Below are 27,129 nucleotides of genomic sequence, written 5' to 3' on the forward strand. Positions count from 1 at the left end.
AAAAGAAGTACAAGCTTCTGGAAGGCGGGCTAGCCCTCACTTTCCAGGTAGCCCCAGCAATCTCGGCATCAGCCTTTTATTGAAAGGGAATGACACAGGTGAGGGGAGTAATTAACAATGACTACTGCTGAGGGCACGGGCTCCTCCCACAAGGAACTCCTGTGGAGGAATGGCCTGAGGTCCACGCCTCAGCTGCAGATCATCTTGCTCAGATGTTGGCGTCTCCTACAGAGCTCCTTCCTTTGTCGGGGTGGATGGTGGTGAGGAAGAACCTACCTTCCTAGGCTGTGGCAGGTCCACCTGGGGTCGGGTTAATGCTGTGCTGGACACACGCAGCCAGGTCAGAGTTGTCCCTGCTCTTAGGGGCTCAGGTTAGGCCAGAGGGTCATCTCAAAGAGCAACTTCTAAGCCTTGCTCAGCCTGGCCCACAAGCTGCCAGGCACGAAGCAGAGGGCTTCCCTGGGACCCACACTGGCCTTGCCACCCTCCTCCCCTCCTACTCCACATATGGTACAGAGCTTGGACAGAGGAAGCACGTGGATGCCAGAGTGGGACCCACTTACCTGCTGGGGCATTGGCGAAGTTCTTGAATTTCTTGATCTGGAATCGCTTCACAGCAACAGGCTGGCCCTGGTACCGAGCGTGGTAGATGACGGTGCCACTCCCGCCTTGGCCCAGGATGCTGCCCTCATCCTCACTGTGCTCCAGCCTGCTGTTCTCCAGGAAAAGCCTGTGGCACAGGCAAGCCAGGGTCAGCCCACACCTCTTGGCTCTCTGAAGAGGTTTGTGGTTTATCTGAGGCTGAATGGGTCTGGGCTAACCCTGGCCCTCTGCTTGCCAGGGGTCACACTAGGGCAGGTGATGCAGCCTTGCCAAGCCTCAGTCTCCTCCTCTGTAAAGTGGGCTTATGATAATAAGCCTCAGAGGTACTGCTGATGATTGGCATGGGGCAGAGACTCTAAAAGTGCTGGGTACAGAAAAAGGGGCCCTCTGGGTGCTTTCCTCCAAAAGATTATATGCTTTGAATGCACAAACTGAATTTATTTACTATCAGGTTAGTTGTTTCTTGCCTTACTTTTACTAAGCAAATATTGTATACAGTGCCACAGAGCTTCTCCTCAATCTGTGCCTGGGATTTCATGTAAGGGAGAGGGTTTAGGCCACCTGGCTGCTGTGTGTGTTTGAATCCTAGGTAAAAGGGAGATTTCTTTTGGGCTTTTGGAAATGCTACATATTGCTCCTAGACCCCTCAGTCTTCTCTGCAGACCCCTTGGACCTGTGGGTTTTAGAGTCTAAAAAGCCCAGGCCCGCACAGGCCCAGAGAGAGGCCTAGAGCCTTATGGGCAGTATGGAGGGAGGCCGGGCCAGAAGCGATAGCATTGTAGGTTCTCCATGAGGCTCCTGGGGCCGGCAGGCAAGGCTCAGTTGTAGTGGACATCCCTCACTCTCCAACCATCTTTGGGCCCTCACCAGGGACCAAACCTCTAACTGTGCCCCTAATTCCTCGAGATTCCTCCTTTCCTTCAGAAACAGTGTAAAGAAAAGGCAGAGCATGGCATGCAGAGGAGGAAAAGTCAGCCCAGAACCCTCCTGCAGGCCCTCCCTGCTCTGCTGAGTCCCTCTGGGTTCCTTGCCCTCCAGGCAAAGGCAGAGCCTCTGCCTTGGCCCTCCCAGACCTACCTGCGACCAGCCCCACAGCTGCCTCTGTTTCCCAGCTGTTTCCTCTCAGGACTGGGTTCTGTAGCTATGCAAACTGTGTAGCTCAACTTAGCCCTGAAGCCCTGACTAGAGCAGCCCAAAGGACAGGCCAGGGCTGTTATCCGTGTCCACAAAACCACCTGCTCAGGAAGTGTGGGCAAACAGGAGCCCACGAAGACAGGCACATGGGCAATGGGATCTCTGGGTATCCCTCTGGGCTTTCTGTTGGGACTCCGGGACTCCATAGGGCAGGGCTCTAGGGGATGCCAGGTCCCTCTGCCTGTCAAACTCTAAGCCAGGGGAATGTGATACTTTGTGGCAGTACCTGGGCCTCAGCTGAAGGTCAGAGTGCCTCCCCTGGACAGTGAATCCTGTACAGGTCATTGAGCTTTTCAACTGCCTGTCAGGTAACTTCATTTAAAAAGACCCAACAATCCCATATATCACTGGGCAAGACAGATGAATAGAACCTTCTCTAAAGAAGACAGACGAATGGCTAACAAACATTAGGGACAATGAAAAAATGCTCATTGTCCCTAATCATCAGAGAAATGCAAATCAAAACCACCCTGAGATATCACCTAACCCCAATGAGAATGGCCCACATCAGAAAGTCTCAAAGCTGCAGATGCTGGTGTGGATTTGGAGAGAAGGGAACACTTTTACACTGCTGGTGGGACTGCAAATTAATACAACTTTTTTAGAAGGAAGTATGGAGAATCCTTAGAGAACTCAAATTAGACCTCCCATTTGATCCTGCAATCCCATTACTAGGCATCTACTCAGAAGAAAAAAAATCCTTTTATCATGAGGACGTTTGCACTAGACAGTTTATCACAGCTCAATTTATAATTGTCAAAATGTGGAAACAGCCTCAATGCCCACTAACTCAGGAATGGATTAATAAGCTATAGTGTATGTATACCATGGAATACTATTCAGCCATTAAAAAAGTTGGCGACTTTAAATCTTTTGTATTAACCTGGATGGAGGAGAAACATATTCTCTGCAAGAATCCAATGTCTAATGTAAAGGCAGTAGATGAGCTAGTACAAGGGAGGTGGTAGGGGAATGAGCAAGTGGGGAGACAGGAGGCAGGAGGGGGATGGAGGGTCATGGTGTACGGCACAACTTTTGGGGGTGGGACACAATTATAAGAGGGACTTTATTTAACGAATGCAATCAGTGTAACCTAATTCTTTGTACACTTAATGAATCTCAGGAAAAAAAAAAAAGGAACCAAGCTATGGGCTGAGATCAGATCCAAACCAGCAGGCATAGTCTAATTTGGCTTTGCAAATCTCATAAGGTAAATTCCACAGCCCAGGTTCAGTTGAGGTCTCTAGGCTGAGACATAAAAGGTAGCCAGCTTTAGCAAATACATGAAAATTCTAAAAATTTAGAGGTACTTAATTGGACAACCCTCCCAAAATCTACCTCATATACCCCCTACCCCACCTGCATGTGGTCTCAGAACTGAGAACCCTCATGTTAAAAGATCTCAGATGAGGGGAAGTCACTCTATTGAAGAGTGCTGTCTGACATTTCCCCTGATGAGAGAACTGGGGATATTGCACCATGAAGAGAAATCACCCTATGTAGGAAGCATTTTCTTAATTTAATAGATTTGTCTAGAGGCAGACTTTGGAACCCCAGTTTGGCAATATCACAGAGCACTCCATATCTATTTGGAGGAATTTAGAAAAATGAGAATGCAAATATAAGAATACAAAGATAAGAATCCCTTCCCCTCAGTTTAATTTTTTTTTTTTTTTTAAGAAACCAGATACTAGTACACAATAAAAACACAATAGGACTTCACTGCTCCAAAAAAGTTGGAGAGCACCTGGGTCAAATTGTCTCCAGGGAGACGAAATCATAGCTTCTGGTTTCCAATGATTAGAGGAGATTTTATTCTGTACTGTGTGACCATTTTCTGTTGCACAGGCCCACAAAATAGTTCCTATTTGCTCCAGCATTCTTTCCATAGTTAGCATAGGTAGAATCAGCGATAAGAATAGATCTTGGGGGTCCAAATGCTCAGCTTTAGGTTCAGGAATAGTCTCCCTCCTGAATGACCCAGAGGATAGATTCACCTGCAACCTGCTTTGCCTAGTAGGGTCTGCTGAGGTCTCTAAAATGCAAAGCTGACAGCCTGTTCCCTTTAGGTAGCCTAGGATGGAGACCTGAAAGTCAGGTTGAGATTTGGTTGGGGGGCAATGGCTGGAGTGGCTTCTAGCCTGGAGGCTGCTCCGCCTTACAGCATGGTACTGGTCTGATTGGGGATCCCTGAGCAGTTGCCCCACTAGAAGTATCCTCCAACCTTATTTCCTGCATGTGGGGGATGGCTGGAGCATACCTGGCCGGGAAGTCAGTCATGAATAGCTCAGGGACCAGCTCCTGGAGTGGCACAGGGAGGTCGGGGTGTCTGGGGCAGGAGATGAAGTCTCGCTCAATGGCTGTCAGCACGCAGTCTTCCATGTCGAAATACTGCACGTCCTCTGATCTCTCACCAAGGTCCCCATGCTGGGCCCAGGATGTCTCGCAGACTGGGCAGGGCACATACTGCTCCATGAGTGGGGTCCCATCACTCTCTGTGGCTGTCAGAGCTAAATGGCGATGGAGCAGAAGACAGCTCACAAGGCAGCAGCAGCAAGTGGTCCCCATGACCCCAGCCTGGGTGGGTCTTCACTGCAGGGGGCCTCCTACCCTCTCCTGCTCCCGAGGGAAGGGCTGAAGTTGGGCACCACATTGCTTGGGTGCTTTTTGGGAGAGCATGATTACCAGATGCGCACAGGGAGGATTCAGGTGGGGACTAGGGGGTGGCCTGAGACTCGCTTAAATGTCTGGACCCTGAGTAGCCTGGCAGACAGGAGTGAGAGGAGGGTGGGGCTCCCCTCTGCCTGGCTGGGCCCCCATAAGTCACTATAGGCTGGGTCTGAGCTACAGTCCAACAACTCAACCACAGCTGGTGCATAAGGGGACAGTCTTAAAATTAGAAACATAAGGCTTGTGATTACTATGAAGAGTATGCGGGGGGGTGGGAGGGGGGAGATGAGTACAAATTATGACAGACAAACCCAGTCACTGGGCATGGGCTCCCCTGCACACCTCTGATGGGAGGAGCAGAGAGACACCCTCCAAGGCACCCTGTGGAGGTACCTCAGGGCAGGCCAGCAGCCTGTTTTGTGCAGGATAGGAGGTGGATGCCTAGAACATTCTGGGCACATCTGACATCTGTAGTCCTGTGTGTTAGGCCTCCTGCTGGGAGAGGCTCAGGGGAGGCTCAGCAGAGTCCTTTCTCTCTCACAGGTCAAACTGCCCATTCTGCTACATGGGGAAACATTTGGTGAGGATCCACAAAGTACCCAGAAGGGTTCATATAGGCCTGGGGTCCCCCCTCCAACTCACACACTGGATGGCCTTCACCTAAGCTTTCAGGTGGGAGGTGCTGGGATTCCACACCTGCTCTCTGTTGGCTTGGCCTCCAGCCTTTAGGGGCCAAGGGCTCCCTGGGCAGCCTCCTCCCCACAGCTGCCTGACTCATTTAGCCCCAGACAGCCTCTTCCCTACAGGCTGCTCTGGGGGGCTGCCTCCAGCCCAGCAGCAAAACAACCCGGGGACCTCAGCAACTTCACTTCAAAAGGTATTTTCTTTGGGTGAACTGCAATGCAGAAACTGATCCAAGGAGTACTGTGTGGGCAAACTGATCATTGCTGGGATGGGTAGGGTGGGGTGGCAGGGAAGGATAACAAGGCCTCCTGGCAGCTGCAGCTCCCCTTCCTCCCCAACCCGGTACAAAGATAATTCTCCATCTGCAGACTCCCCCCGCAAACTTCAGCTACACTGCCCTAACTGTGTAAACAGACACCATGAGGCTCACACTGAGCGTCTCCTAGGACCACGCCTGGTCACCTTTCTGCCCATACACTGGGTGTAAGCACCTGCCAAGCCCTGGCACACTCTCTGTGGGGTTCAAGCCCATGTCTTTCCCACAGCACTTCCTGCCCATGCCCAGAGTTGGACTCCCCTGGGGCCAGGACACCCAGCAAAGAGCTGTGAAGATCCTTCTCCCCCGGTTTTCTTGGGTTGAAACCCCAGTGGGACTTCTCTTCCACCAAAGAAGTAGCCTACCACCTGATTCCTAAAGTGATATTAGCATGAATAAAAGCTTAGTTCCAGGATGTTCTCTTACCAGGAAACCACTGATCAATCAAGGAATTGATGTGGTCCGTGATAAAAGCCATTGCTGAGAAGTCCCTCATTTCTGACTGGCAAATGATTTTTATGCCTCCGCTTTTTTTCTTTTTCCAGTTCACGTCAGATGATTCCACACTGCAATGCAGAAAGCAGCATGTGGTGGGCCGGCTGGGGTCAGGGAGCATGAGGGGGATGACCTCCCTGTCTCCCCTGTGCCTGTCCCCCAGCATGGTGAGGGGACACGAGGGATGCTCTGCAGTAAGGGGAGTTCAGGCTAGGATCTGACCCTCAGGTGTGGCCCTCAGGGATCCCTTTGTGTCTCCAAACCCCTCTGTTCTCATCTGTCAAGCAGCAACTGTGGCTTTAAGTGAAAACATTTACATGGGAGCCCCAGGCCCCAAGAGTGACCTAAATCAGGCCTTCCAGAGAGTAACCTTCCTCATTTCCCTCTTCTCTTCTCATAGAGCTGAAGAATATTTTTAAAAATTCATTGTGAGGTGGCGCCCGTAGCTCAGTGGGTAGGGTGCCAGCCACATACGCCGAGGCTGGCGGGTTTAAACCTGGCCCCGGCCAGCTAAAACAACAATGGCAACTGCAATTAACAACAACAACAACAAAAATAGCCAGGCGTTGTGGTGGGCACCTTGTAGTCCCAGCTACTTGGGCAGCTGAGGCAAGAGAATTGCTTAAGCCCGAGAGTTTGAGGTTGCTGTGAGCTGTTAGGCCATGTCACCCCAAGGCTTGAGACTCTATCTCAAAAAACAAAATTCATTGCGAATATTAAAACAGTCTTAGGTGTTTATCATTCATGAAATCTGTTGAGCTGACTTTATGTCTCTCTCTCTCGTAAAACAAAAATAAAAGGGAACAGAGAGCTGAGTTAGAGATCTGATTACATAGCAGTGGGAGATAGGGGCCTGGGAGCCTGAACACCCCCCACCCCTTCTTCTCTCAAAACAAGGAGGTGTTGCATGGCTGCACAATCCCTCCAGGGCCCACCTAAGTGACCATGGGAGGTGCCTGAGGGGCCCCTCCTGAACTCAGAGATGACCCATTTCCCTCGGGTCCCGACCTTTGTTCACCTCATCTGTCCTCATCTTTCCTGTCCTGCAAGGTAAGCATAGGAGGGAGAGGAGATGGGAACTTCCTCTGGGACGCTCACTTCATAGGAAAGTCCTGCATTTCTGGGCAGCCACCATGACAAGTGGCTCTCAGAAGAATTCTGGACTCTAAGGGGGGGAGGCATCCTATGGAGGTGGCCCCTGGAATCACTCACCCAGGCAGATGGGTTCCTACCTGAGGTAGCCCCCGTCAAAAGTAACCAGGAGCCCTTCCTGCCAATAGATGGTCTGATTTCTTTTCACTCTGAATGTACTACAGCGATTTCTCTGGTTTCCTGTAAAACTGTAAATGGTAACTTTCCTGTTCCTGCTTTTAGTATTCTTCTTGTTTTCAAAAAGCTGAAAGACAGAGAAAAAAAGCCTGCTTAAGTATTCCAGGCTCCTCGGGGCCCCGAGCAGAGCTCTAAAGAGGCCTGGCCAGGTCCCATTTTATAAATGACTACTGCCTTCCCACCCCTGCTCCCTGGCTATACTCGCTGCTGAGTTAAATGCTACATTATGCGACATCTTTTCCAAAGAACTAAAAATAGGCTTTTCTTTTAAAAATTTTTCCCTTCCCTATGTTACAAGCAAAAATACATGCTAGAAAACATGAAAAATACAGAGAAAATAAAACACCAATTTAACACCAAGGAGAGGGATCATTAAGATTTTGGCATACTTTGTATGTTGTTCCTGGTTTTTTTCCCCATCTATACATATGTGTAAAGAAAAGCTGAAGCCATATTTCTAATTGTGTATACTTTTAAAAACTTCACTTTTCCTATGCTATTAAAAATGCTATTAAATTTCTCCAAAGAGAAATTTCTCTGAAGCTTAATATTCTATTAAGTATAGAAAGTTCCTGAGACAATGGCCTTCTCCTGGATGTTTAGAAATACCAGGTAACTTTCTGTAAATAAGCACAAAATATTCTCTGATTTCAAATAATTTTCTTAGTTCAGGTATTTAGCAATAGGATTGCTGAGACAAAGGATTCTGATTTTTTTTTTTTTTTTTTTTGGCAGTTTTTAGCCAGGGTTGGTTTTGACCCCGCCACCTCCAGCATATGGGGCCAGTGCCCTACTCCTTTGAGTCACAGGTGCTGCCCAGATTTGGATGTTTTAAGGCTCTGATTGAATATCAAGAAATTGCTTTACAAAATGATGGAATCGGGAACCTGTGGCTTTGGGGTCATATGTGGCCTTTTGAGGCCCTTCAGTGTGGCCTTTTGACTGAATTTAAATTTTACAGAACAAATCCTTTTATTAAGTTTGGATTCCGTCCAGGGAATGCATTTGGGGACTGAGAAGGCTATGTGTGGTCTTGGGGTCGCAGGTTCCTTGGCCCAAAGTGGCAACTCACTGCTGCCTGAATTTGCATGCCTTTGATTAGTGCTGAGACTGAATTCTCCCTTTCCCTTGTCACCCATCTGAATCGCAATAGGTTTTATGTCCTAATTTTCAGGGAGGGATGCTGCTGCCCAGCTGGTCCCCACTTGTGAGCTTGCCTCCCACGACACTGGTGCTCTGTGACCTTCCCACTTAGAAAGTGGTAGGAGGCAGAGTTCAAAGGGAGGAAAGAGGGATGGACTCAGAACCCAGGAGAGCCAGCACCTGTGCCCTCTCCTCCATCAGTTCCCCCTCTGGGCCTTATAAACAAACTTCCTCCTTGCCAACATAGGCCACAACTGCTATGATTGATTTCTTTTCAGTCTCTTACATTTATTTTTCTTACCATTTCAGTAAAATGGGAGGATCAAAGAACATTTTTATTTAGCCAAGAAGTTTTAATTCAATAAGGCCTTTGTAATTAGCATGTGGCAAAAGTAAACTCATACAGAGTTTAGTTATGTCAGGGATACAATAGTCAGGGTTTATGCCAGGGGTTCACAAACTGTAGAGCGCATGAGAATCCTCCGGAAGGCTTGTGAAAAACAGTGCTGAGTTCCACCCTGAGTTTGCAAGTTTGTGAGGCAGTAGGTTTGGGGTGAGGCCCGAGCATCTGCCTTCTCACCTATTTCTAGGTGAAGCTGATTTTGCTGGTTTAGGAACCCTCCTTTGAGAAGCACTGCTCTAGGCTAACATTGCCTCCATATCAGTGTCTTACATGGAAATCAGTGCTGATTGACAGCTGGCACTCCTTTCCGTAACTCTTTAGGCTGGGTCTTCATTGTTAACAGACTCACCCAAAGTTCTATACATGGTTCTCCCACTGCCTGCACAGCGGGATCATCTAGGAGACTTAAAAATACCAGCACTGGTTCCACACCCCAAATTTCTGATTTGATTGGTCTGGGGTGTAGACTGCGTCCATTAGAGTCCCTCCCAGGTGAGTCTAACATCCAGCCAGGATGGCAAAACCACCCTCTGAAGTCATCATTCTCCCAGCATTGTCACTGGCCCAGTGGCATCACCTGGGGAGTGGTTAGAGATGCAGATTCTTGGCCTCAGTCCACACTGACTGAATCAGAACCTCTGGGGTGGGCCCAGCCATCTGTGTCATCAAAGACTCTCCGAGAGATTCTGAGGCAGGCTAATATTTAGAACCACTGCTCTAAAACAGAGTGTCTGTTTAAGCCAGGTGGGTGCTGATTTGGTGTTCACAGAGGGTTCAAATGGGTCCACCAGCAGCCCGTGCCATGCCTGCCTCCTGTCTATCAGTGACATCGCTTTGGGAGAAGGGTCTCACTGGGGCCTCCCATGCACCCTCTTCCAAGGGAACTGCCCCTACCTGCAGGTCCATCTCTGCCAAGCTGATCAGCATCCGTGCTATAAACCTTTGCCAGAAGCCGACAGGAACGAAACTCATCTTAAACACCCTCTGAATGGTGTTGGCTGCAGGGTGCCGCATGCCGTGGGTGTCCAGACCAGGTTTGGATGGAAGGAGATGTGGCAGGAGGTAGCTAAAACATATCAAGGGAAGACTAGTGAATACTGTGCCCAAATCCCACCATAGGGCCCAGCCCAGCAGATGGTCTGGCCAGGGGGCAGGCCTTTTGGGAACAGTTTAGGCCATCAGGGTTCCTGTCTCCCAGGGCCTTTGGAATTCTATTTTTAGAAAGAGAAGGATGGTTTATATATTGAAAATAAAGAAATATTGAATATATCCATCTTCAAAGATGAATAAAGTGAATATACCTAGCAAGGTTTCCAAGTTAGAGACTAGAATAATGCTAAAGCTGGACATGAAAACATCTGCGGTCCCAAAAATGTCAGAGGCAGCAAATCGGAGTAGATGCTATGTAAGCTGGGCTGCGGTTGGGGAATCACTTAACATTCACTTTGAAGGAAAAACAAATACAGCTGCACAGTTCCAAGGACAATGCAGAAATTGGGGTCAGAGTAATGTTTTTGGCCTTCGAAGCTATTTATTGTTCTTGGCCAGTTGAGACAACACAATTGCCTTAAAATTTAGAATGAGGCTGTTTTGCATAAAAGAGGTATATTTTATGAGAATGCTCTTGGTCCTCATAAAAATGCTGCATCACTGTGTCAGGCAGGCAGTCACATCTGTTGTCATTTTAAAACAGCTGAAGCCTGGGAGGTCCCTCTAAAAGTGTATTGGAAAACCAGCACTGTCCATGTGCTGTGGGGTTTCTGGGCCAGCAGTGGACAGGCACAGGGTGGGTCCTGGGGTGTGCAGATGCTGGCTTCTTTTCTCAACAATGGCTTTACCTTCAGCCCTCCTAATCCTCTTAATAAATCTGTTTTGTTCCAATAAACGTCTTTAGAACTTCCTGGAAGAGACTCCCTAATATGTTATATAAGGAAAAGTCAATGACAGCTTAGTGGGCCAAGCACACAGAGGCATATCCCAGTTCTGACTGGTATACTGTCACATCGGCACACATGGGACAGAAAGGCTACTGTCCTGGCAAGTTGGTGAAAGGTGGACAGGGGCTACGCAAATGACCTTGCTGGTCCAGGTGGTGAAACACTAGGTCCTTTCTGGCCATTCCAGATCTTGGGTGAAAGGACATTCCTGACCACCTGGCCAGATGCCTCTCTCCTGCTCCAGGCTTCTTCATCACAGTGTCCTACTTTATTCCCTCACATTCTGAAAATTCCTTGCTTTTCTATCTGCTCAGTATCCGCCCTGCCAAATAGGAGGCCCTCCTCCATGCCTGCCACTGTTTCTCCCTACTTTTCCCACCCACATCTCACTCAGTGACCTTTTACACTGGTGCTGCCCAGGAGGGAGCAGTCATTCTCTGTCCCTAGGTGTATCAGCATGCAGCATGGTAGCACCCAGAAGAGGTGCTCGATGATGCTTTTGAGGTCAAAGAAGATTTAGAAGCCAGCATGGCAAAGCAAGAGATTCAAACTCTAGGGTGGTGCCTGTAGTTCAGTGAGTAGGGCACCAGCCCCATATACTAAGGGTGGCGGGTTCGAAATGGCCCGGCCAAACTGCAACAATAAAATAGCCAGGCATTGTTGCTGGAGGTTGCTATGATCTGTGATGCCATGGCACTTTACCAAGGGCAACAAAGTTAGACTCTGTCTCAAAAAAAAAAAAAAAAAGAGAGAGAGAGAGCGCGTCAAACTCTGGCTGCAGAAGCCAGCTCTCAAGGAGTTTGAGGGCAATTACCAGTAGGGAAAGCCTGTTTTGGAGAAGAGCAGGAGAGTCAACAAAACAGGTCTTAAGAGGTGAATTCTTCATGTGTTTGATGAACATAAAGCAATGAAAAGCCCAGCAGAGCTCAGGGTCTCCACCAAGATACTGGCTCATGTTCCCACCCAGACGACCCCAGATGGTGAGGCTAGAGCTCTTCTTGGCGTCTGCTGAAAGATAGGACTTTCTTCCTGAAAGAAGCACACAGGTTCTGAAGGGAATGTGTACTTTCAAGGGGTTCACCAATCCTTAATTTTCCAAAGGACTGAAATGTTTCATGGATTGTAGGTGAAAGATCACACTTTAAATGAATAGCACATACATTTATATGGGTTGATTCAGAGACCACAAGATCACAGCCACTCAGCTGACCTTACACAAGCTTATGGTGTGAAGAGCTGGAACTCATGCTGATCTGAGACATGTTCCTCTACTCCTGGTTCTGTATAGATCCAGACACCAGGGCTGTGAGCACTTAACACTAAGAAACAGCAGCAGCAATAATACAGTTAATACCTGATGTCTTGAGAGCTTGCAGGTAGGTAGAAGAGCTTTCATATGAGAGACACTGCTCTAAGTACTTGGCAGGGATTCTCTAATTATATTTGTAGATAATAGTATTATCCTCATTTTACAGAAAGAAGTGACAAGTGGAGGGGTCTAGGGGCAGAGAAGCTGTAGGAGAACAATGGAACAGCTCTCAAAGGAGCAAAAGGGTTCTCAGAGGTCCCCTGCCTGGAGCAGGGCAGGACAGTTGGGCAATCCAAATTCAGGCAGCAGTGAGACGCTACTTTGGGCTGAGGAACCTACAGCCCCGAGATCACATGAAGCCTTCTTAATCCCTTAATGCAGTCCCTGCACTGAATCCAAACTTATTAAAAGGATTTGTTCTATAAAATTTAAATTCAGTCAAAAGGCTGCATTTAAGGATCTAGAAGGCCACATATTCCCCATCCCATCATTTAAAAAAGCAATTCCTCAATATGCAATCAGAGCCTTAAAACATCCAAATCCTTGTAAAACACACCGTGTTTGATACAATTCAAGATTCCTTCATGATAAAAACTCTCAGTTCTCAAATGACATACAGAAGGAACATACCTTAAAATAATAAAGGCCATATGAGACAAACCCACAGCTAACATACTATATGAAAAGTTGAAAAGTTGAAATCCTTTCCTCTAGAACTAGAATACGACAAGGAGGGCCACTTTCTTTTTCTTTTTTTTCCTCTTGCCTTAGCTTCCCAAGTAGCTGGGACTATAGGTGCCTGCCACAACACCTGGCTATTTTTGTTGTTGTTGTAGTTGTCATTGTTGTTTTACCAGGCCCGGGCTGGGTTCGAGCCCACCAGCCCCTGTGTATGTAGCCAGCACCCTAACCACTGAGCTATGGGCTCCTAGCCATGGATGGCCACTTTCACCACTCCTATTCAACATAGTACTGAAAGTCCCAGCCAGAGCAATCAGGCAAAAGAAAGATTAAAAGGCATCCAAATTGGAAAAGAAGAAGTCAAATTGTCATTCTTTTAGATAGAATGATCTTAGAAAAACCAAAAGACTCCACCAAAAAATTTGTAGAACTCATAAATGAATTCAGTAAAGTTGCAGGATAGAAAATCAACGTACAAAATCAGTAGTGTTTCTAGATAGCAATAACACAACTGCTGAAAAAGAAATCAAGATGGCAATCCCATGTACAACAGCTATTAAAAATTTTAAATATGTCAGACTACATTAAACCAAGGCGGTGAAAGATCTCTGCAAGGAAAACTATAAAATACTGATGAAAGAAATTGAAGAGGACACAAATAAATGGAAAGATATTCCATATTTACAGATCAGAAGAATTAATATTATCAAAATGACCATACTGCCCAAAGCAATCTACAGACTCAATGTAATCCTTATCAAAATACCAGTGTCATCTATCATAGAACTAGAAAAACAATCCTAAACTTTGTATGAAATCAAGAAAGAGCCTGAATAGCCAAAGCAATCCTGAACAAAAAGAATAAAGCTTGAGGCATCATACTATGTGATTTCAAAGTATATTACAAGGTTGTAGTAACCAAAACAATATGTGTATTGGTATAAAAATAGGCACATAGATACAGAACAGAATAGAGAACCCAGAAATAAATCCACTTATTATAGCCAACTGATTTTCAAGAAAGTCATCAAGAAGGAAGGGCACCCTCTTCAACAAATGATGTTTCTATGTGCAGAATAAAACTGGATCCCTATCTCTTACCATATATAAAAATCAACTCAAGATCAATAACAGACTTAAATGTAAGCCTTGAAACTGTAAAACTACTAGAAGAAAACATAGAGCAAACACTTTTAGGACATTAGTCTAGGCAAAGATTTTATGGCTAGGATCTCAAAAGCACAGAAAACTAAAACAAAAATAGACAAATGGAACTATATTAAACCAAAAAGCTTCTGTGCAACAAAGAAAATAAAAGAGTGAAATGAAAACCTGTTGAATGTGTGAAAAAATTTGCAAACTATTCATCTGATAAAGGAATAATATCCGGAATATACAAGGAACTCAAACTGCTCAACAACAAAAAAACCCCCAAATAATGCCATTACAAAATGGGCAAAGGACATGAATAGATATTCTTCTAAAGAAGACAAATAGCTAATGGGCATCTGAAAAAATAGTCAACATCACTAATCACTAGGGAAATATAAATCAAAACCACAATCTTGCCCCAGTTAGAATAGCTATTTTTAAGAAGACAAGAAATAATAGATGTAGATGTGGATGCAGAGAAAAGAAACCCTTTTGGTGGGAATATAAATTAGTACAGCCACTATAAAAAACAGTATGGAGACTTCACAAAATGCAAAAGTAGGCCTACAATATGATCCCACTATTGGGCGTCTATCCAAAGGAAAAGTCATCAGTATTTCGAAGGGATACCCGCATTTGCATATTTACCACAGCATTATTCACGATAGCAATGTAACTGTTAATGGATGAATGGATAAAGAAAATGTGTTATCTACACACAATGGAATACGTTTAGAAGTCATACAAAAGAATGAAATGCTGTCATCTGCAGCAACATGGATGGAACTGGAGGTCATTGTGTTAAGTGAAATAATCCAGGCACAGAAAGACAAATACTGCATGTTTTCCCTCATATGTGGGAGCTAAAAAACATGATCTCATGGAGGCAGAGTAATATGAAAGGAAGAGAAAATCATGTATCTGAGAAGGAACTTCGATTTGTGAGATAGAAAGAACTACAAACAAGTACCAACAAGGCAAACACTCTAATGATAAAACAGGCATAAAACTTGAACAGATGCTTCACAAGAGGCCAGTGACCTCATGAAAGGTGTTCAACCTCGTTAGCCACGAAGGAAACGCAAAGTGAAACCACCGTGAAATACAACTTCACATCCACCAGAATAGCTAAAGTTAGAAAAGACCTACAGACAACAACTTTTGGGGAGAAAAGGAGTGACTAGAGAGTACAATCTCTGACGGGAACTGTTTGCTAATTTTTTTATAAAATTAGACTTACATGGCTTGGTGCCCATAGTTCAGTGGCTAGGGTGTCGGACACACACATCAGGACTGGCAGGTTAGAACCTGCCCCAGACCTGCCAAACAACAATGACAGCTACAAGAAAAAAAATAGCCAGGCATTGTGGTGCTAGGGTGCTGGCCACACGCACTGGCGCTGGCAGGTTCGAACCCGCCCCGGGCCTGCCAAACCACAATGACGACTATAACAAAAAAATAGCCGGGCGTTGTGGTAAGCACCTGTAGTCGTGGCTACTTAAGCCCAAGAGTGTGAGGTGCCTGTGAGCTGTGATACCACAGCACTCTACTCTATGTCTACAGACATAGTGAGACTCTGCCTCAAAAAAAAAAAAAATGAGACTTACATACTCACTCTATGACTTAGCAATTCCACTCCTAATATTTACCAAAGAGAAATGAAAGCATATGTCTATAGAAGGCTCTATACAGCAGCTTTATTCATAACAGCCCAAAGCTGGAAACCACTCAATGTCTACCAACAGGTGAGTGGGCAAATGAACTGTGATAAAGCTGCACAATGGACTACCACACAGCAACAAAAAGAATGAACTTCTGGTACCATCACAGCAAGGAGGAACCTCAGATGGATGGTGTGTCCTGGGAGGAGACAATTAGCGACCACACTGCATGGGAACTGGTGGCTCTGGTGAGAGAAACCAGTGCAGTAATGGTCAGTAAGCACTGGAAATGACTGGCAGAGAGTATGGGTGAACTTCTAGGGTGAAGGGAGCACTCTATACCTTTTTTTCTTTCTTTTTCTTGAGACAGAGTCTCTCTTACAGCCTGGATTAGAATGCTGTAGCCTCAGTCTAGCTCACTGTAGCCTTGAACTCCTGGGCTTAAGCAATATTTGTGCCTCAGCCTCCCAAGTAGCTGGGACAACAGATGCCTACCATGATGCCTGGCTAATTTTTCTACTTTATGTAGAGATGAAGGGTCTCACTCTTCCTTAGGCTGATCTGATCTCAAACTCCTGGCCTTGAGTGATCCTCTCATCTTGGCCTCTCAGAGTGCTGGGATTTCAGGTGTAAGCCACCGCACCTGGCTAGGAATATTCTGTATCTGACTGCAGGTGCTGCTAACACAGTTGTATGCATTTGTCGGAAGTCATTGTTTAAACACTAGCAATTTGCATGTTTTACTACAAGTAAAATTTAACATCAAGGTCTCCTGGTCAGTGGCTAACTTATGTCAGTTAAAAAGCAGAAGCGGTTATGAGTGATAGAACTTAGTCAACAAAATTATCTCATTGCGGGGGTGGCAGGGCCAGATGGTGAAGGAGTGTGGTGAAGAGTGGGTCTCTGACGTACAGAGAGGAATTTTAAGCCTGGAAGTGCCATCACCTAAGCATGCCTGTATAGGGAAGGTGCCTAGTGAGGCCAGACAGCAGAGGAGGGGAGGGAGTGGATCTTGGGCACTCTGTGCTGGTCACTAAGCCAGCTTCCCAGGTGTAGCAATTTGGATGCTCAGGCTTAAGGCTCTGGAGTGGTCCTGGCTGGACATCTGGACATTCTTTCTCTGGGCTATGGAGGACCAAGGCAGCTGACTCAATGTCTCATGGAAAGGAGGGAGCTTACTGAGAACCCTGGAGGTGGAAGAGAAGGGAGGCAGGATCACCATAGAGAAGGATGCCTAGAGGCCAAGTCTGATGACTTGGGGCAGGTTCAGCAGAGGACTGAGGCCTGGGGAGGATCTAGGGACTTGGCTTGGTGACCAGCACAGAGTTGTGAGGAGTTGGTCAAAGGGTGGCAGTTAAGGAGTAGTAGGTGCTGGGAAGAAGGGGAAGAGGAAGAGAAGGAGGGAGACGTGTTTTTGTTTGTGGTTTAGGACGGGGGAAACCTGGGTAACTTACAGACTCAGAAAAAATCCATAGAAGGAGGCAGCCATCAGCCATGGTATACAATGTGTCTACTTGAGGAAAAGCTGCCCCATGCAGACTCTGACACCCATCCACCCTTGGAGCAGGTGGTAATGTTGCTCCCATGATTTAGTCATGTTAGACTGCCTTGTCACTCACTCTATTTTTACTTACCAAATAACTGACCAATTAAGGCACAAATTATTTTTAATGACATCCTTGCATGTTTTCCTACAGCTTTTCAATAAGTGGATTTCTTTCAACTCCCTGAAAAGAGAAGCCTGTGGCATAAGAGGGAGTGGGTGATAGTGGCAGCACAGATCCCTGGAAATCTTTTTCAGACCATCAGTAGCCCTCGGTACCCCTTCCCCTCTTCCAGTGAGCATGCCCTTACCTGTCATTGGCAACCGGCAGGGCAATCTCAAACTTGGCCAAGAACTGGAAGTACTGCTCTTCCGTCTGCTGTGTAAAGCCCGTCCCCACCAACAGCATCCTGAGGTCCTCTGCTCGGATCACCCCGTTCTTGGCCACTGACCGGGAGCCCTTGATGGTAAAGATCCTCTGCAGGCACTCGGACAACCAGATGGGGTCGATGAAGTATAGGTTCCTCAGGCCATGGCTGGTGTCGGGGAAGTGGAGCAGGGTGCCCGTCTCTATGAGGAAGCCAATGGCTGCCCCAGGCATGGGGAGAAGAAACATTGTTAGATGGAGGAATGAAAGGGGCTCTGGAGTGTCTCTATTCCCAAGACGGGGGGAAGGTCAGAAATTTCTCCTAGGAGGAAACCCCACTCCTGGACACTGCAGCCCCTTCTCACTCTCGGCAATGTCCCAAGCTGATGACCACAGGGAACAAGTCTGTCCTCATTATTTGCAGATTCTATTTGCCTACTTGCTAAAATTTATGTGCAAGCCCCAAATCAATACTTCAGGTGTGCCTGTGGTCACCAGAAGACACACGCAGAGCAGGGAAATCTGAGTGGCCCGATGTGTGTGTCCCTTGCTGAGGTTAGACGAGGGGAGGCTCTGCCCCGTTGTGCAGCTCTCATCCTGGAAACAAGGATCTTTTCACAGTCTAGGTAGTACTGCATTTTTAAAATTTTTGTACTTTTTGTGGGTGGATTTGCTGTTTAAAATGGCTCCAAGCATAGTGCTGAAGTGTTCTAAGCACCAGGTGGCTTTGATGTACTTTACAGAGAAAATATGTGTGAGATATGTGCTGTTCAGGCATGAGGTATGATGCTGTTGGCTGTGAGTTCAATGTTAACAAATCAACAATGTGCAGTTAATAGTGTCTTTAAGCAGAAACGCACATAAAGCAGGGCTCTGCAGCCATCAGTTAAAGAAAATGCTGTGATCAGAGGCTGGCAGGAGCCTCACCCTGTGTTCCCCCGGGAGTAATGGTTTAGCACTGCTTATCAGTGGTGGGGAAACTGTAGAATGTAACTGCAGACAGAACTGATCATCATTTTTTAACTTCTGTCTCCCCCATGGGGCTGTCAGCCCTAGCGGCAAGGAGCAGTCCATTTTGCTCATCTGTCCATCCTTGGTGGCTGACACCAAGCTGGCGCAGAGTAGCTGTTTGTGCAGAAGGGCTGCAAAGAAGGGATGAAGGCAGGCAGGCAGGAGTACAGACCGAGTTTTTGGTTCCCTCATTCAAAATTCATCAGTCTGTTGTGCTGAGGGCCAGGTGATACCAAGTACAGACAGAACCTGCCCCACCCTTCCTAGAGCTCTGGCCCTCTGCCACGCCTTGTGAGGTCCTCATGCCTGTGCCTACTGGGTGCCCACCTGGGTTCCATCACCCCCACCCCGCCCTGCCCACCAGATTGCAGGTCCTCATAGTCCTTGATGTCGTTGTCAGGTGTCTGTTCCACCAGCTGTTCTAGCTGCTTGTCTGTCAGGTATTGCACGTCATCAGCCTGACTGCGCCACTGCTGCTCCGCCAGCACAGCCTCCTGCAGGCTCAGGTAGCTCCTGGGGATCTGGGGACAGGTGGGGGAGAGGGGCCCCTCAGATGCCAAGGCATGCTTACCAGCTTGGGCAGCCCCAGCCCAGCCCCCATGGCCAGTCCTGAAGCCTGAGGAAGTGGAATGTTCCCTTACCCCCAATCCCTGTCCTCCATCCCTGCAACCCTCCCTGTCACTGCCTAGCCTTACAACACAGTAGTGAGAGGGGATCCCCCAAAAGAGGCAGGCCCCTCAGGTTTTAATGGGATGTGTGGAGTACCCACCAGCCTTCCTGCCAGTCGCTGGCAGCCGATGGTGCTGCCCACATCCTTCATATTGCACGTGACATGGAAAATCAGCTGCCGCAGCCCTTCCTGGCCTTCTAGGCTCTTACAGGAAATTTCGCTGTGTGTGCAAATAGACCTGAGATTATGCTCCACTCTCTGAAGAAGCACTGCAGTCTCTGTTTCCCCAAGTCTAAAGAACTCATAAGAAGTTGACTGAGGTCTCGCTTTGTGCAAAGCACTGTGCCAGGCACATCACAATATGCTACTTTAGTCTGTCTTCCCAAACAAGCCCATTTCACAGAGGAGGAAAATGAGGCACAGAGGTACAATATGACCCCCTGAGGACTGAAAAGGAAGAGACTCATGCAGGTTGGACCTGCGTTCTGACCCAGAGCCAGTGCTTCTATTTTCCCAGCTCCCATGGATTTTCCCAGGGGAACACCAGGCATTTCCAAATGCCTCATTCTGCATTCTGAGCCAGGCTGACATGTTCCCAGGCCAAGCTGTGCCATACAAATTGTGTGGCACTTCACCCAGAGGGGATCTGAGAGCCACCAGTACATCTGCAGCCACGCACAGTGCATTTTATTCCTACCAGGGAACACGTGCCAAGCCTCAGTTTCATCATCTATAAAGTGGGCACAACAATCCTATAACCTGCAGGGATGTTGTGAGAGTCCAGTGACACAAGGTGAACCCAGGGCAACTGTTCCCCACCCCTACCCCCGGCACTGGCCCATCCTGACCCCTACTCTTCCCAGACTTGATGGTTAATGTCACGACCACTTGAATCCCACATGAGGACCAGGTCTTCCTTCCCCCCAGGGTTTGTCCTTAATCACTGATCAACAAATGGGATGTGAGGTGCCTGAGTTCACTCTTCCAGTCCCATGGAAGCCATGCACTCTTAGCACAGCCACAGAGGGCAGGAGAAGGGGTGTCAGAGAGGTGGCACACCGTAGACGTCTCCAAGCTGTCTAGTGGTCTTGACCCCTTCCAGGGCAGGGTCTGCTCAGCTGGCTGAGCTGCCACCCTTGGCTGGGAAGGGGCCCACCCCCAGCCCCATGAGCCCTCCGTGGGTAGATCTGGCATCCTGGAAGGATGGACAAATCAGTAACATGTGCACAAGAGCAGCAAGAGGCTATGGACACTCACTGTAAGTGCTTGAATGTGATGTCAGGGAAGCCGGTGGCCCTGGAGCCCGAGGGGGAGCGGCAGAGCGCCAGCACATAAGCACGCAGCGTCGCGATCCTCTCCACTCGGAATTTGGCTTCGATTAAGTCCAGGTGTGTTCCCACAACCAGAACCACGGCGTTTGGTGCCTTGGCCTGCAACAGGGAACCCTGAGGCTGAGTGGGGGGACGGGAAAGAGCCGCCTAGCCTTGCAGGTGTTCTGGCCGTGGCCTGTCACCACAGGTAGCCACCACACGCCTCACACTATGCACTCCAGGGCACTTTGTACCAAGGGGTGTCTGAGGCACCCTTGACCTCCTTTGCAGGGGTCACTGAGTTTGACTTGTAGGGAGGGATTTCTGATCCTTTAGAAATGACATTCACTACTAGAGGCAGGGGTAGGGGAACAATACTTTTATACCTGGGAGGGGAGCAGGGATCCTTACATTTAAGGTAAACAAGGAAATTACAAGAGTACCACCAACCTACAGCGCTTAAAGTTGCTCTGCTATGAAAGCCAAGCAGCAGCATGATTCTGGGGGCCTCTGTGAAAGCACCTCAACATGCAAAGCACTCCTCCCTAACTTCATTCCTATTTTCCCTTCAGTACAGAGGATGCTTCAGAGATGCAGCCCACCCCCCAGGACGCTCTGAGAGACGAGGACCACAGAGCTGGTGGCTGGCATCCTCACCTCGATGTTGAGCAGCCAGAACTGGAGGCTGGCTACCGCTTCCTCTCCTAACGCCAGGTTCCAGACCACCACGTATAGGGCCTTGTCAGTGAAGAAGCACTGGTTGACAGTGGCCATGCTGGCAGGGCCTCCGATGTCCCAGACGTTGAACTCCACTGAGTCAACCTACTTGAGCAACAAGGCAGCAACAGGGAGGCATTTTAGAGACCTAAGTTTTAGTAAACCTAAGGGAGGTAACTGATGACTTTTAAAGCTATACTTGGGGGCCTGAAAAAAAATGAGGGTGAGAAAGTTAAGGCCATCCTGTTGTCTCCCTCAGGAGTTAGTCATCTAGGCAGGGGGAAGGGGTCTCGGGGCCTGAGGGTGGTCTTCTGTCTACTGCTAGCAGAGCAAGGGCATGGGTGCTAGAAGGCGTGGCATGGGACTGACTTTGTGTGGGCTGCCAAGCATTCAGAAGCGCCCTGCAGGAGGACGCCCTCCTCCAACATCACTGTTCACACTGAACTTAGCCTCCCTCCCTGGGTGGGAGGGCAAAACCAAGGAAGTGGCCTCCAAGTTTGTATAGGTCAGAGGGCAGTGACCACCAAGGATGACTGGAAACTCCCCTGATAATGGGAACCAAACAAAAGATGAGCTGTCAGCTGCCCGCACGGCTGTGTAAACGATGGTTTCTAGTTACAGGAGGTAAGAGTCTGGCCTGGGGAGCTAAGGCTGCACTTTTCTGTAGCAAGGAGTCATTTCTGTGATGCAGCATTTTGGCCTCCAAGACAGAGCATGCTGACCTGGTTTTGTATGAAGACGCAAACAACCAGCTGTTCTCAGCTGGCTAAAGGCCAGCCACACAGGGAGTTGCAGGTTCAGCATTCACACGATCAGGTGGTCATCCTTCCACTAAAGAAGGTGGGAGTTTTCATCATGATAGGAAGGAAATGGAGGCCAAAGGACAGGAAAAATACAAGTACTAATTCACCCTCCAGCCTCAGCTAAAGGAAGAATATGAGAGTAATTGTTAAAAAGGCCAGGCAGGAGAAAATGCAGAAGATTCGGATTACTTTAGAGAATGCAGATTTCTTTCTGGGGTGTTCTTGGATGGGTGGACCTGGTATTAATTAGTGTATGTGATTGTTCTGGCCCTAACAGATAGGACTCTAGAGGACTACCTTCTGAATCCATGTTAGAATACACATTCCGTTTAAATGCCTAATTTCTCAAACTGGATTTGGAAAATGGTTTTGTCTGAAAGATAGCAGCAAAACCTATCTCTAGCTGGCACTTTGCTGGGGGGCTTTGGAGAAGATTATGCAACATCTGGACCTCAAGGCCCCTCAGTTTTCCACAGTACAACAGCCTCTTTGCACCTTGGACCCCCAAGGAACTAGATGGTGGCAGAAATACAAATTGAGCCGATAAGAATGGGTGCTATCTGTGTGTGATCATCACTCATGCTCAGAGAAAGAGATGACTGCCCTGGAGATACCACTAATATTCCACAGGCCCTTTTCTCTGTTTCAAGAGCAAGAAAATGTTCATTTGCATTTTCCTGGCATTGAATGGAAAACAGGATGAAGCCGGGCATGGTGGCTTACGCCTGTAATCCTAGCACTCTGGGAGGCCAAGGTGGGTATTGCCCTGAGCTCACAGGTTTGAGACCAGCCTAAGCATGAGAGAGACCCTGTCTCTAAAAACAGGTGTTGTGGTGAGCGACTGTAGTCCCAGCTACTTGGGAGGCTGAGGCAAGAGAATTGCTTGAGCCCAAGAGTTTGAGGTTGCTGTGAGCTGTGACACCACAGGACTCTACCAAGGGTGACAAAGTGAGACTCTGTTCTCAAAGAAAAGAAGAAAACAGAATGGCTAATAGGTTCAGCAAAACATTCATTTCAAGTGGGACTTAAAAAATGCAACTTTCCAGAACTTAGGGTGAAAGCAGGGATTAGGGAGGACAAAGCATGAATTCCCAGGGTGCTTTCTCAGCCTCCTTGTCAGGGGGCAGATGCTGGTGTGTTTCACTGCCTTCAGCAGTAGCTAGCTTGCAGCACCTGGAGGCCCCTGCCCCTGACCATTTGAATTTGAGTCTTTGGGGTCAGAGAGTGGTAAGGCCTTGGCATTACTATCTTTAAAAGCTCCTCCAGGGGATCCTAATGGATGGTCTGAGTTAGGAACCACTGATCCAGAATCTCAAGTTAACTGTAATAGGAAAACTATAAGATGATGTTAAGAAATGATTCACTAATCTTGGTGTCTGGTTTGGAACAGTACACAGCAGCCCCTGCAAATGTCCTGGACTTCAGACACCAGGCTGAGAAAATTCTGGGCTCTCTAGGGCAAAGGTAGAAGGGGCCCAAGGAACGTCCCTTCCACTACAGGGACTCAGCATGCCAACCATTCTTGACCTTGGCTCTTGAGCCAGCCGGCCTCTGGAGCTCCCACTTGGTGGTCCTGATGGTGACCTCTTCATGCATCACCTGGGGGGGCCGCCCGGTCTGTAAGATCTCCAGGAGGGTGGACTTGCCCTGGCGTGGGGGACCCACGATAATCATCTTCATCTGCTTGCACTTCTCTGCCTTCCGCAGCTGAGCACGCAGGTAGGACAGCATGGCTTTGGGGCCTGTATGGAGTCATAAAGGGGAAGAGCAGAAGCTGCTGCTAACACAGCAATGGGGACAGGCCCTCCTCACTCAGGAAATAAAATCACATTGTAAAGGAGAGTTTTCTATGTTCTAATGGGGGACAGTAAAGGAAGACTGCTGGGTCTGGCTAGTCACCCTCAGAGTGATGTCTAGAAGTCAAGAACTGAAGGATGAAGTCCTGGCTGCGTGGGAGGTCACTGATAGTGGTACCATGTGGTTATTCGCAATATGGTGACACAGACTAGCTATTGCTTTAGGGACAATTATATAGCAGATAGTTGGACTCCAAGGGTCACCTGCTGTTTCTACTCCCAGAACTTAACAATGAACTTGAGTTGTCTTAACAAGGAGGTGATGCTAGAGGACATGGCTGTGGAAGCCCTCTACCTTCTTTTCTGATTTCTGCAGGCACATTGCTGATGGTCTGGTCTTCAATGTCCAGCTGCCAGAGGTTGCCCAGCTGCCCTAGCTCAGGAGGGAGCTCTCGGAGGCCAGGGTTGCTGAGGACACACAGGCCCACCATGAGAAAACACATACACACACACACACACACACACACACGGCTTCTGTCAGCCTCTGTAGCCTGCAGGGGATACTGACCGCCTACACCCCAAGCCCTATCCACCTTGGGCCCTGATTTATCATGTTCCATTGGAACATAACTCCAAAGCCTTCCTCCCTGGGAAGTCAATGGTGGGAATGGCAGCTCTGTCTTCTGCAAATCCCCATGGCTTAGAAGTGGGTCCCCTCCCCCAACTTTCCTATCTCTTCCCCTTATGAAAAGATTCCCCTCATTATAACCTGGAGAGCAGCAAAAGTATCTGCATATTACCCTTGTCTTCCTCTCCCCTACCTTCTCAACCAAGCCTAGTTCTGAAAATCCCACTGCTGCTTCATGGTAAATACATGGCTTCTTTCCGCCCAGTCCCTGTGTTCCTATTGGTTTATGGGAGGGCATTCTGCCCTCCTGGCCAGCAGGGCCAGTCAGCCACTCACTGTGTACTCACTTTCCCAAGTAGAGCTCTGATAGATTCTTTAGCAAACAAACTGAGGGAGGGACCCCATCGAGGTGGTTATCGTTCAGACAAAGGACTTCCAAAGACTCACTTAGGAAGGCTGGAAATTCTAGTACACACGCTGTAAATAAATGACAAAGCATACTGTTATAAATAACTCTGAGTTATCACAGCCTAGGGGCCAGGTGAGTACATGGACAGGTGCATAATCCTCCTGAAGGATTTTGTCAAACCTGTTAGAATAATGCTCATCCCATTGACCTAGTGATGCTAATTCTACAGACGTCCTTGCACACATGTGCAGTAAAGGATGCTCAGTAGCACATTGTGATAGCAAAAATAAAGGACAATGTACATGTCCACCCACAGTGGGTTGGTCCAATGAGTAATGGAATAACATCCAACTATTACAAAGTGAAGCGAACCTCAAGTGCTATTGGTCAGTTGGAAAGACAGGGTGTGGAACCAAGTATCTAGAAGGGTTATTTGTGTGCTAGAAGACATCAGCAGACATGTACACACACACGCACATTCCTAGTGATGAGCGTATTCATGTTATATACACACATGTACATGCACCGTACATGTATATATGTATGTGTATAGGTTAAACGTGTATGTTAGACATAAACACAAGTGTTCCCAGAGACATATGAAATTCCATAGTTGCCTTTGGAGGAGTATATTACTAGAGGACTAAAGATTCATCTGGAGCTCTTTGGTCCTACTTGAATTAAAAAATATATATATACAACTATTATTTCTTTAATTAAAAAAGGCTAGTTAGCTAAATACAATACTGTGGGCTAAGTTTTTATGCTTCCAAAGATGCCATTCTCTGAAAAACCAGCCAACTCTTTAGTATTTAAGTGACTTCATTAATTAGGCTAATTATGAGATTACCATGAAAATCACAGTAAATCTGCTGTTTTCACGGGCACCAGAGCATTTGGGTTGTGAAAGAACATGGGTGAGAGCTTGGAAGGCAGCTGATGGGAATCAGAGGGTTGGATTTCAGCAGGAACTCTGAAATGCCTTTATCCTTTCTACTAAGGCAGAGAGAGTGGGTGGGACAGCATGCCTAGAGCTCAGAAAATTCAAGATAAAATGACAGCCTCAAACCCCCCTCACCTGGTTACCTGCCAGACATAGAAAACTGAGAAGCTGGAATTCTTCTGTGGGGCTGAAACCATGCTTAGTTGCCCTTGATCACAACTACCCTCCTTGGGTCTGGCTTCTCTCCACACATGTGGCTGCAGTATCAATGGTAATGGGGTAACCTGGCCTCAGAGAACATTCTGGGAGAGATGATAATGGAACACCAAAAGCAATGCCTGGAAAATGCTTCCAGATAGCTGCAATGTGAATGGAACTCACCATAGGGGCCCCTGTAGAAATAAAGGTGCAACACAGCCTTCTAGAGATGGCTTTGTATTAGACCTTGTGCCATAAAGAAGTGTTCAAAAAGGTTGGTTTTTTAAAATCTTTAATGAAAATGGATAATTTCATTAGTCTGAAAAAACATCAAAAATAAGAAAGGCTCATTTTCTTCCCAGAGAACACCTGGACTCTGCACTTTCTAATTTTTAAATTTCACCTTGGTGTTTATTAAGCCTCTTTAAGGAACAGACAGGTAGAATAAGGAGCTATTACTAAACACAGAGGTGACACCTGTATAGCCCTTCTGGGCCCAGCATCTAAAACTTACGGAGACCAGACCGAGGAGGCCTCAGCTCAAGGTATTTATGATCTGTAATTATTTATTCATAAGTTATTTATGACTCTGCTTGTCTGAATTTTACCGTAAAAATAGTCATCCACATTATTTTTGGATGAGGCTTCTGCACAAATATGACTACTTGAATGTACGTAAATCTACTTGGAATTTTACTATTCATCTGCAAACAGATTGTCTTTTATAGATAATTCCTTACCAAGGAAAACAACCGTTTTCAGTTAGAGGATGTGCAGGGAACACTCTTCTTTTCACTCAGGTGTGGGCCTTAACTTTCTAGATGAAATTTTAAAAATCAAAAGGCTACTCTCATCTACCAAAGCCATAATAGATCCACCTCTCCCAGGGGACCTTTCAGGGGGCATGGCCTCCTCACCCAGCTCCCCAGACAGGCTTCCGAGGGCCACCAGCAACGTTATCTTCCAGGACATTGGTATGGTACATGTTATTATTGCTCACATTTAAGTGTGTACCTTTTACTTTCTTCTTTGGCGGTTTCATAAGGGAGTGGTGGGCCCCTGAGTGCTGGGCCCACCTCCTCGTACACTTTTTCACGGTTCCAGACAGGATTCTGTGGTTCTAAACTAGAGACACAATTCTTTTTTTTTTTTTTTTT

General features: G+C 47.4%; 1 protein-coding gene across 1 annotated transcript in view; it reads right to left on the reverse strand.

Annotated features, from left to right (window-relative positions):
- LRRK1 (leucine rich repeat kinase 1) overlaps positions 1-27,129 on the reverse strand; it is a 169,544-nt gene that overhangs the window by 13,573 nt on the left and 128,842 nt on the right. Inside the window, exons 12-24 of the mRNA XM_003788630.3 lie at positions 24,770-24,899; positions 24,150-24,262; positions 23,526-23,740; positions 21,136-21,300; positions 20,426-20,598; positions 19,268-19,388; positions 18,860-19,019; positions 17,432-17,708; positions 9,732-9,903; positions 7,195-7,358; positions 5,894-6,033; positions 4,058-4,307; positions 564-730 (exon numbers count right to left, since the gene is read on the reverse strand). Of these exons, the coding sequence (XP_003788678.1) occupies positions 564-730; positions 4,058-4,307; positions 5,894-6,033; positions 7,195-7,358; positions 9,732-9,903; positions 17,432-17,708; positions 18,860-19,019; positions 19,268-19,388; positions 20,426-20,598; positions 21,136-21,300; positions 23,526-23,740; positions 24,150-24,262; positions 24,770-24,899 (2,247 nt within the window). The remainder of the gene's footprint in view (positions 1-563; positions 731-4,057; positions 4,308-5,893; positions 6,034-7,194; positions 7,359-9,731; positions 9,904-17,431; positions 17,709-18,859; positions 19,020-19,267; positions 19,389-20,425; positions 20,599-21,135; positions 21,301-23,525; positions 23,741-24,149; positions 24,263-24,769; positions 24,900-27,129) is intronic.

This window comes from Otolemur garnettii, unplaced genomic scaffold (assembly GCF_000181295.1).
Source record: "Otolemur garnettii isolate 467f Iridium unplaced genomic scaffold, OtoGar3 scaffold00029, whole genome shotgun sequence".
NCBI lineage: Eukaryota > Metazoa > Chordata > Mammalia > Primates > Galagidae > Otolemur > Otolemur garnettii.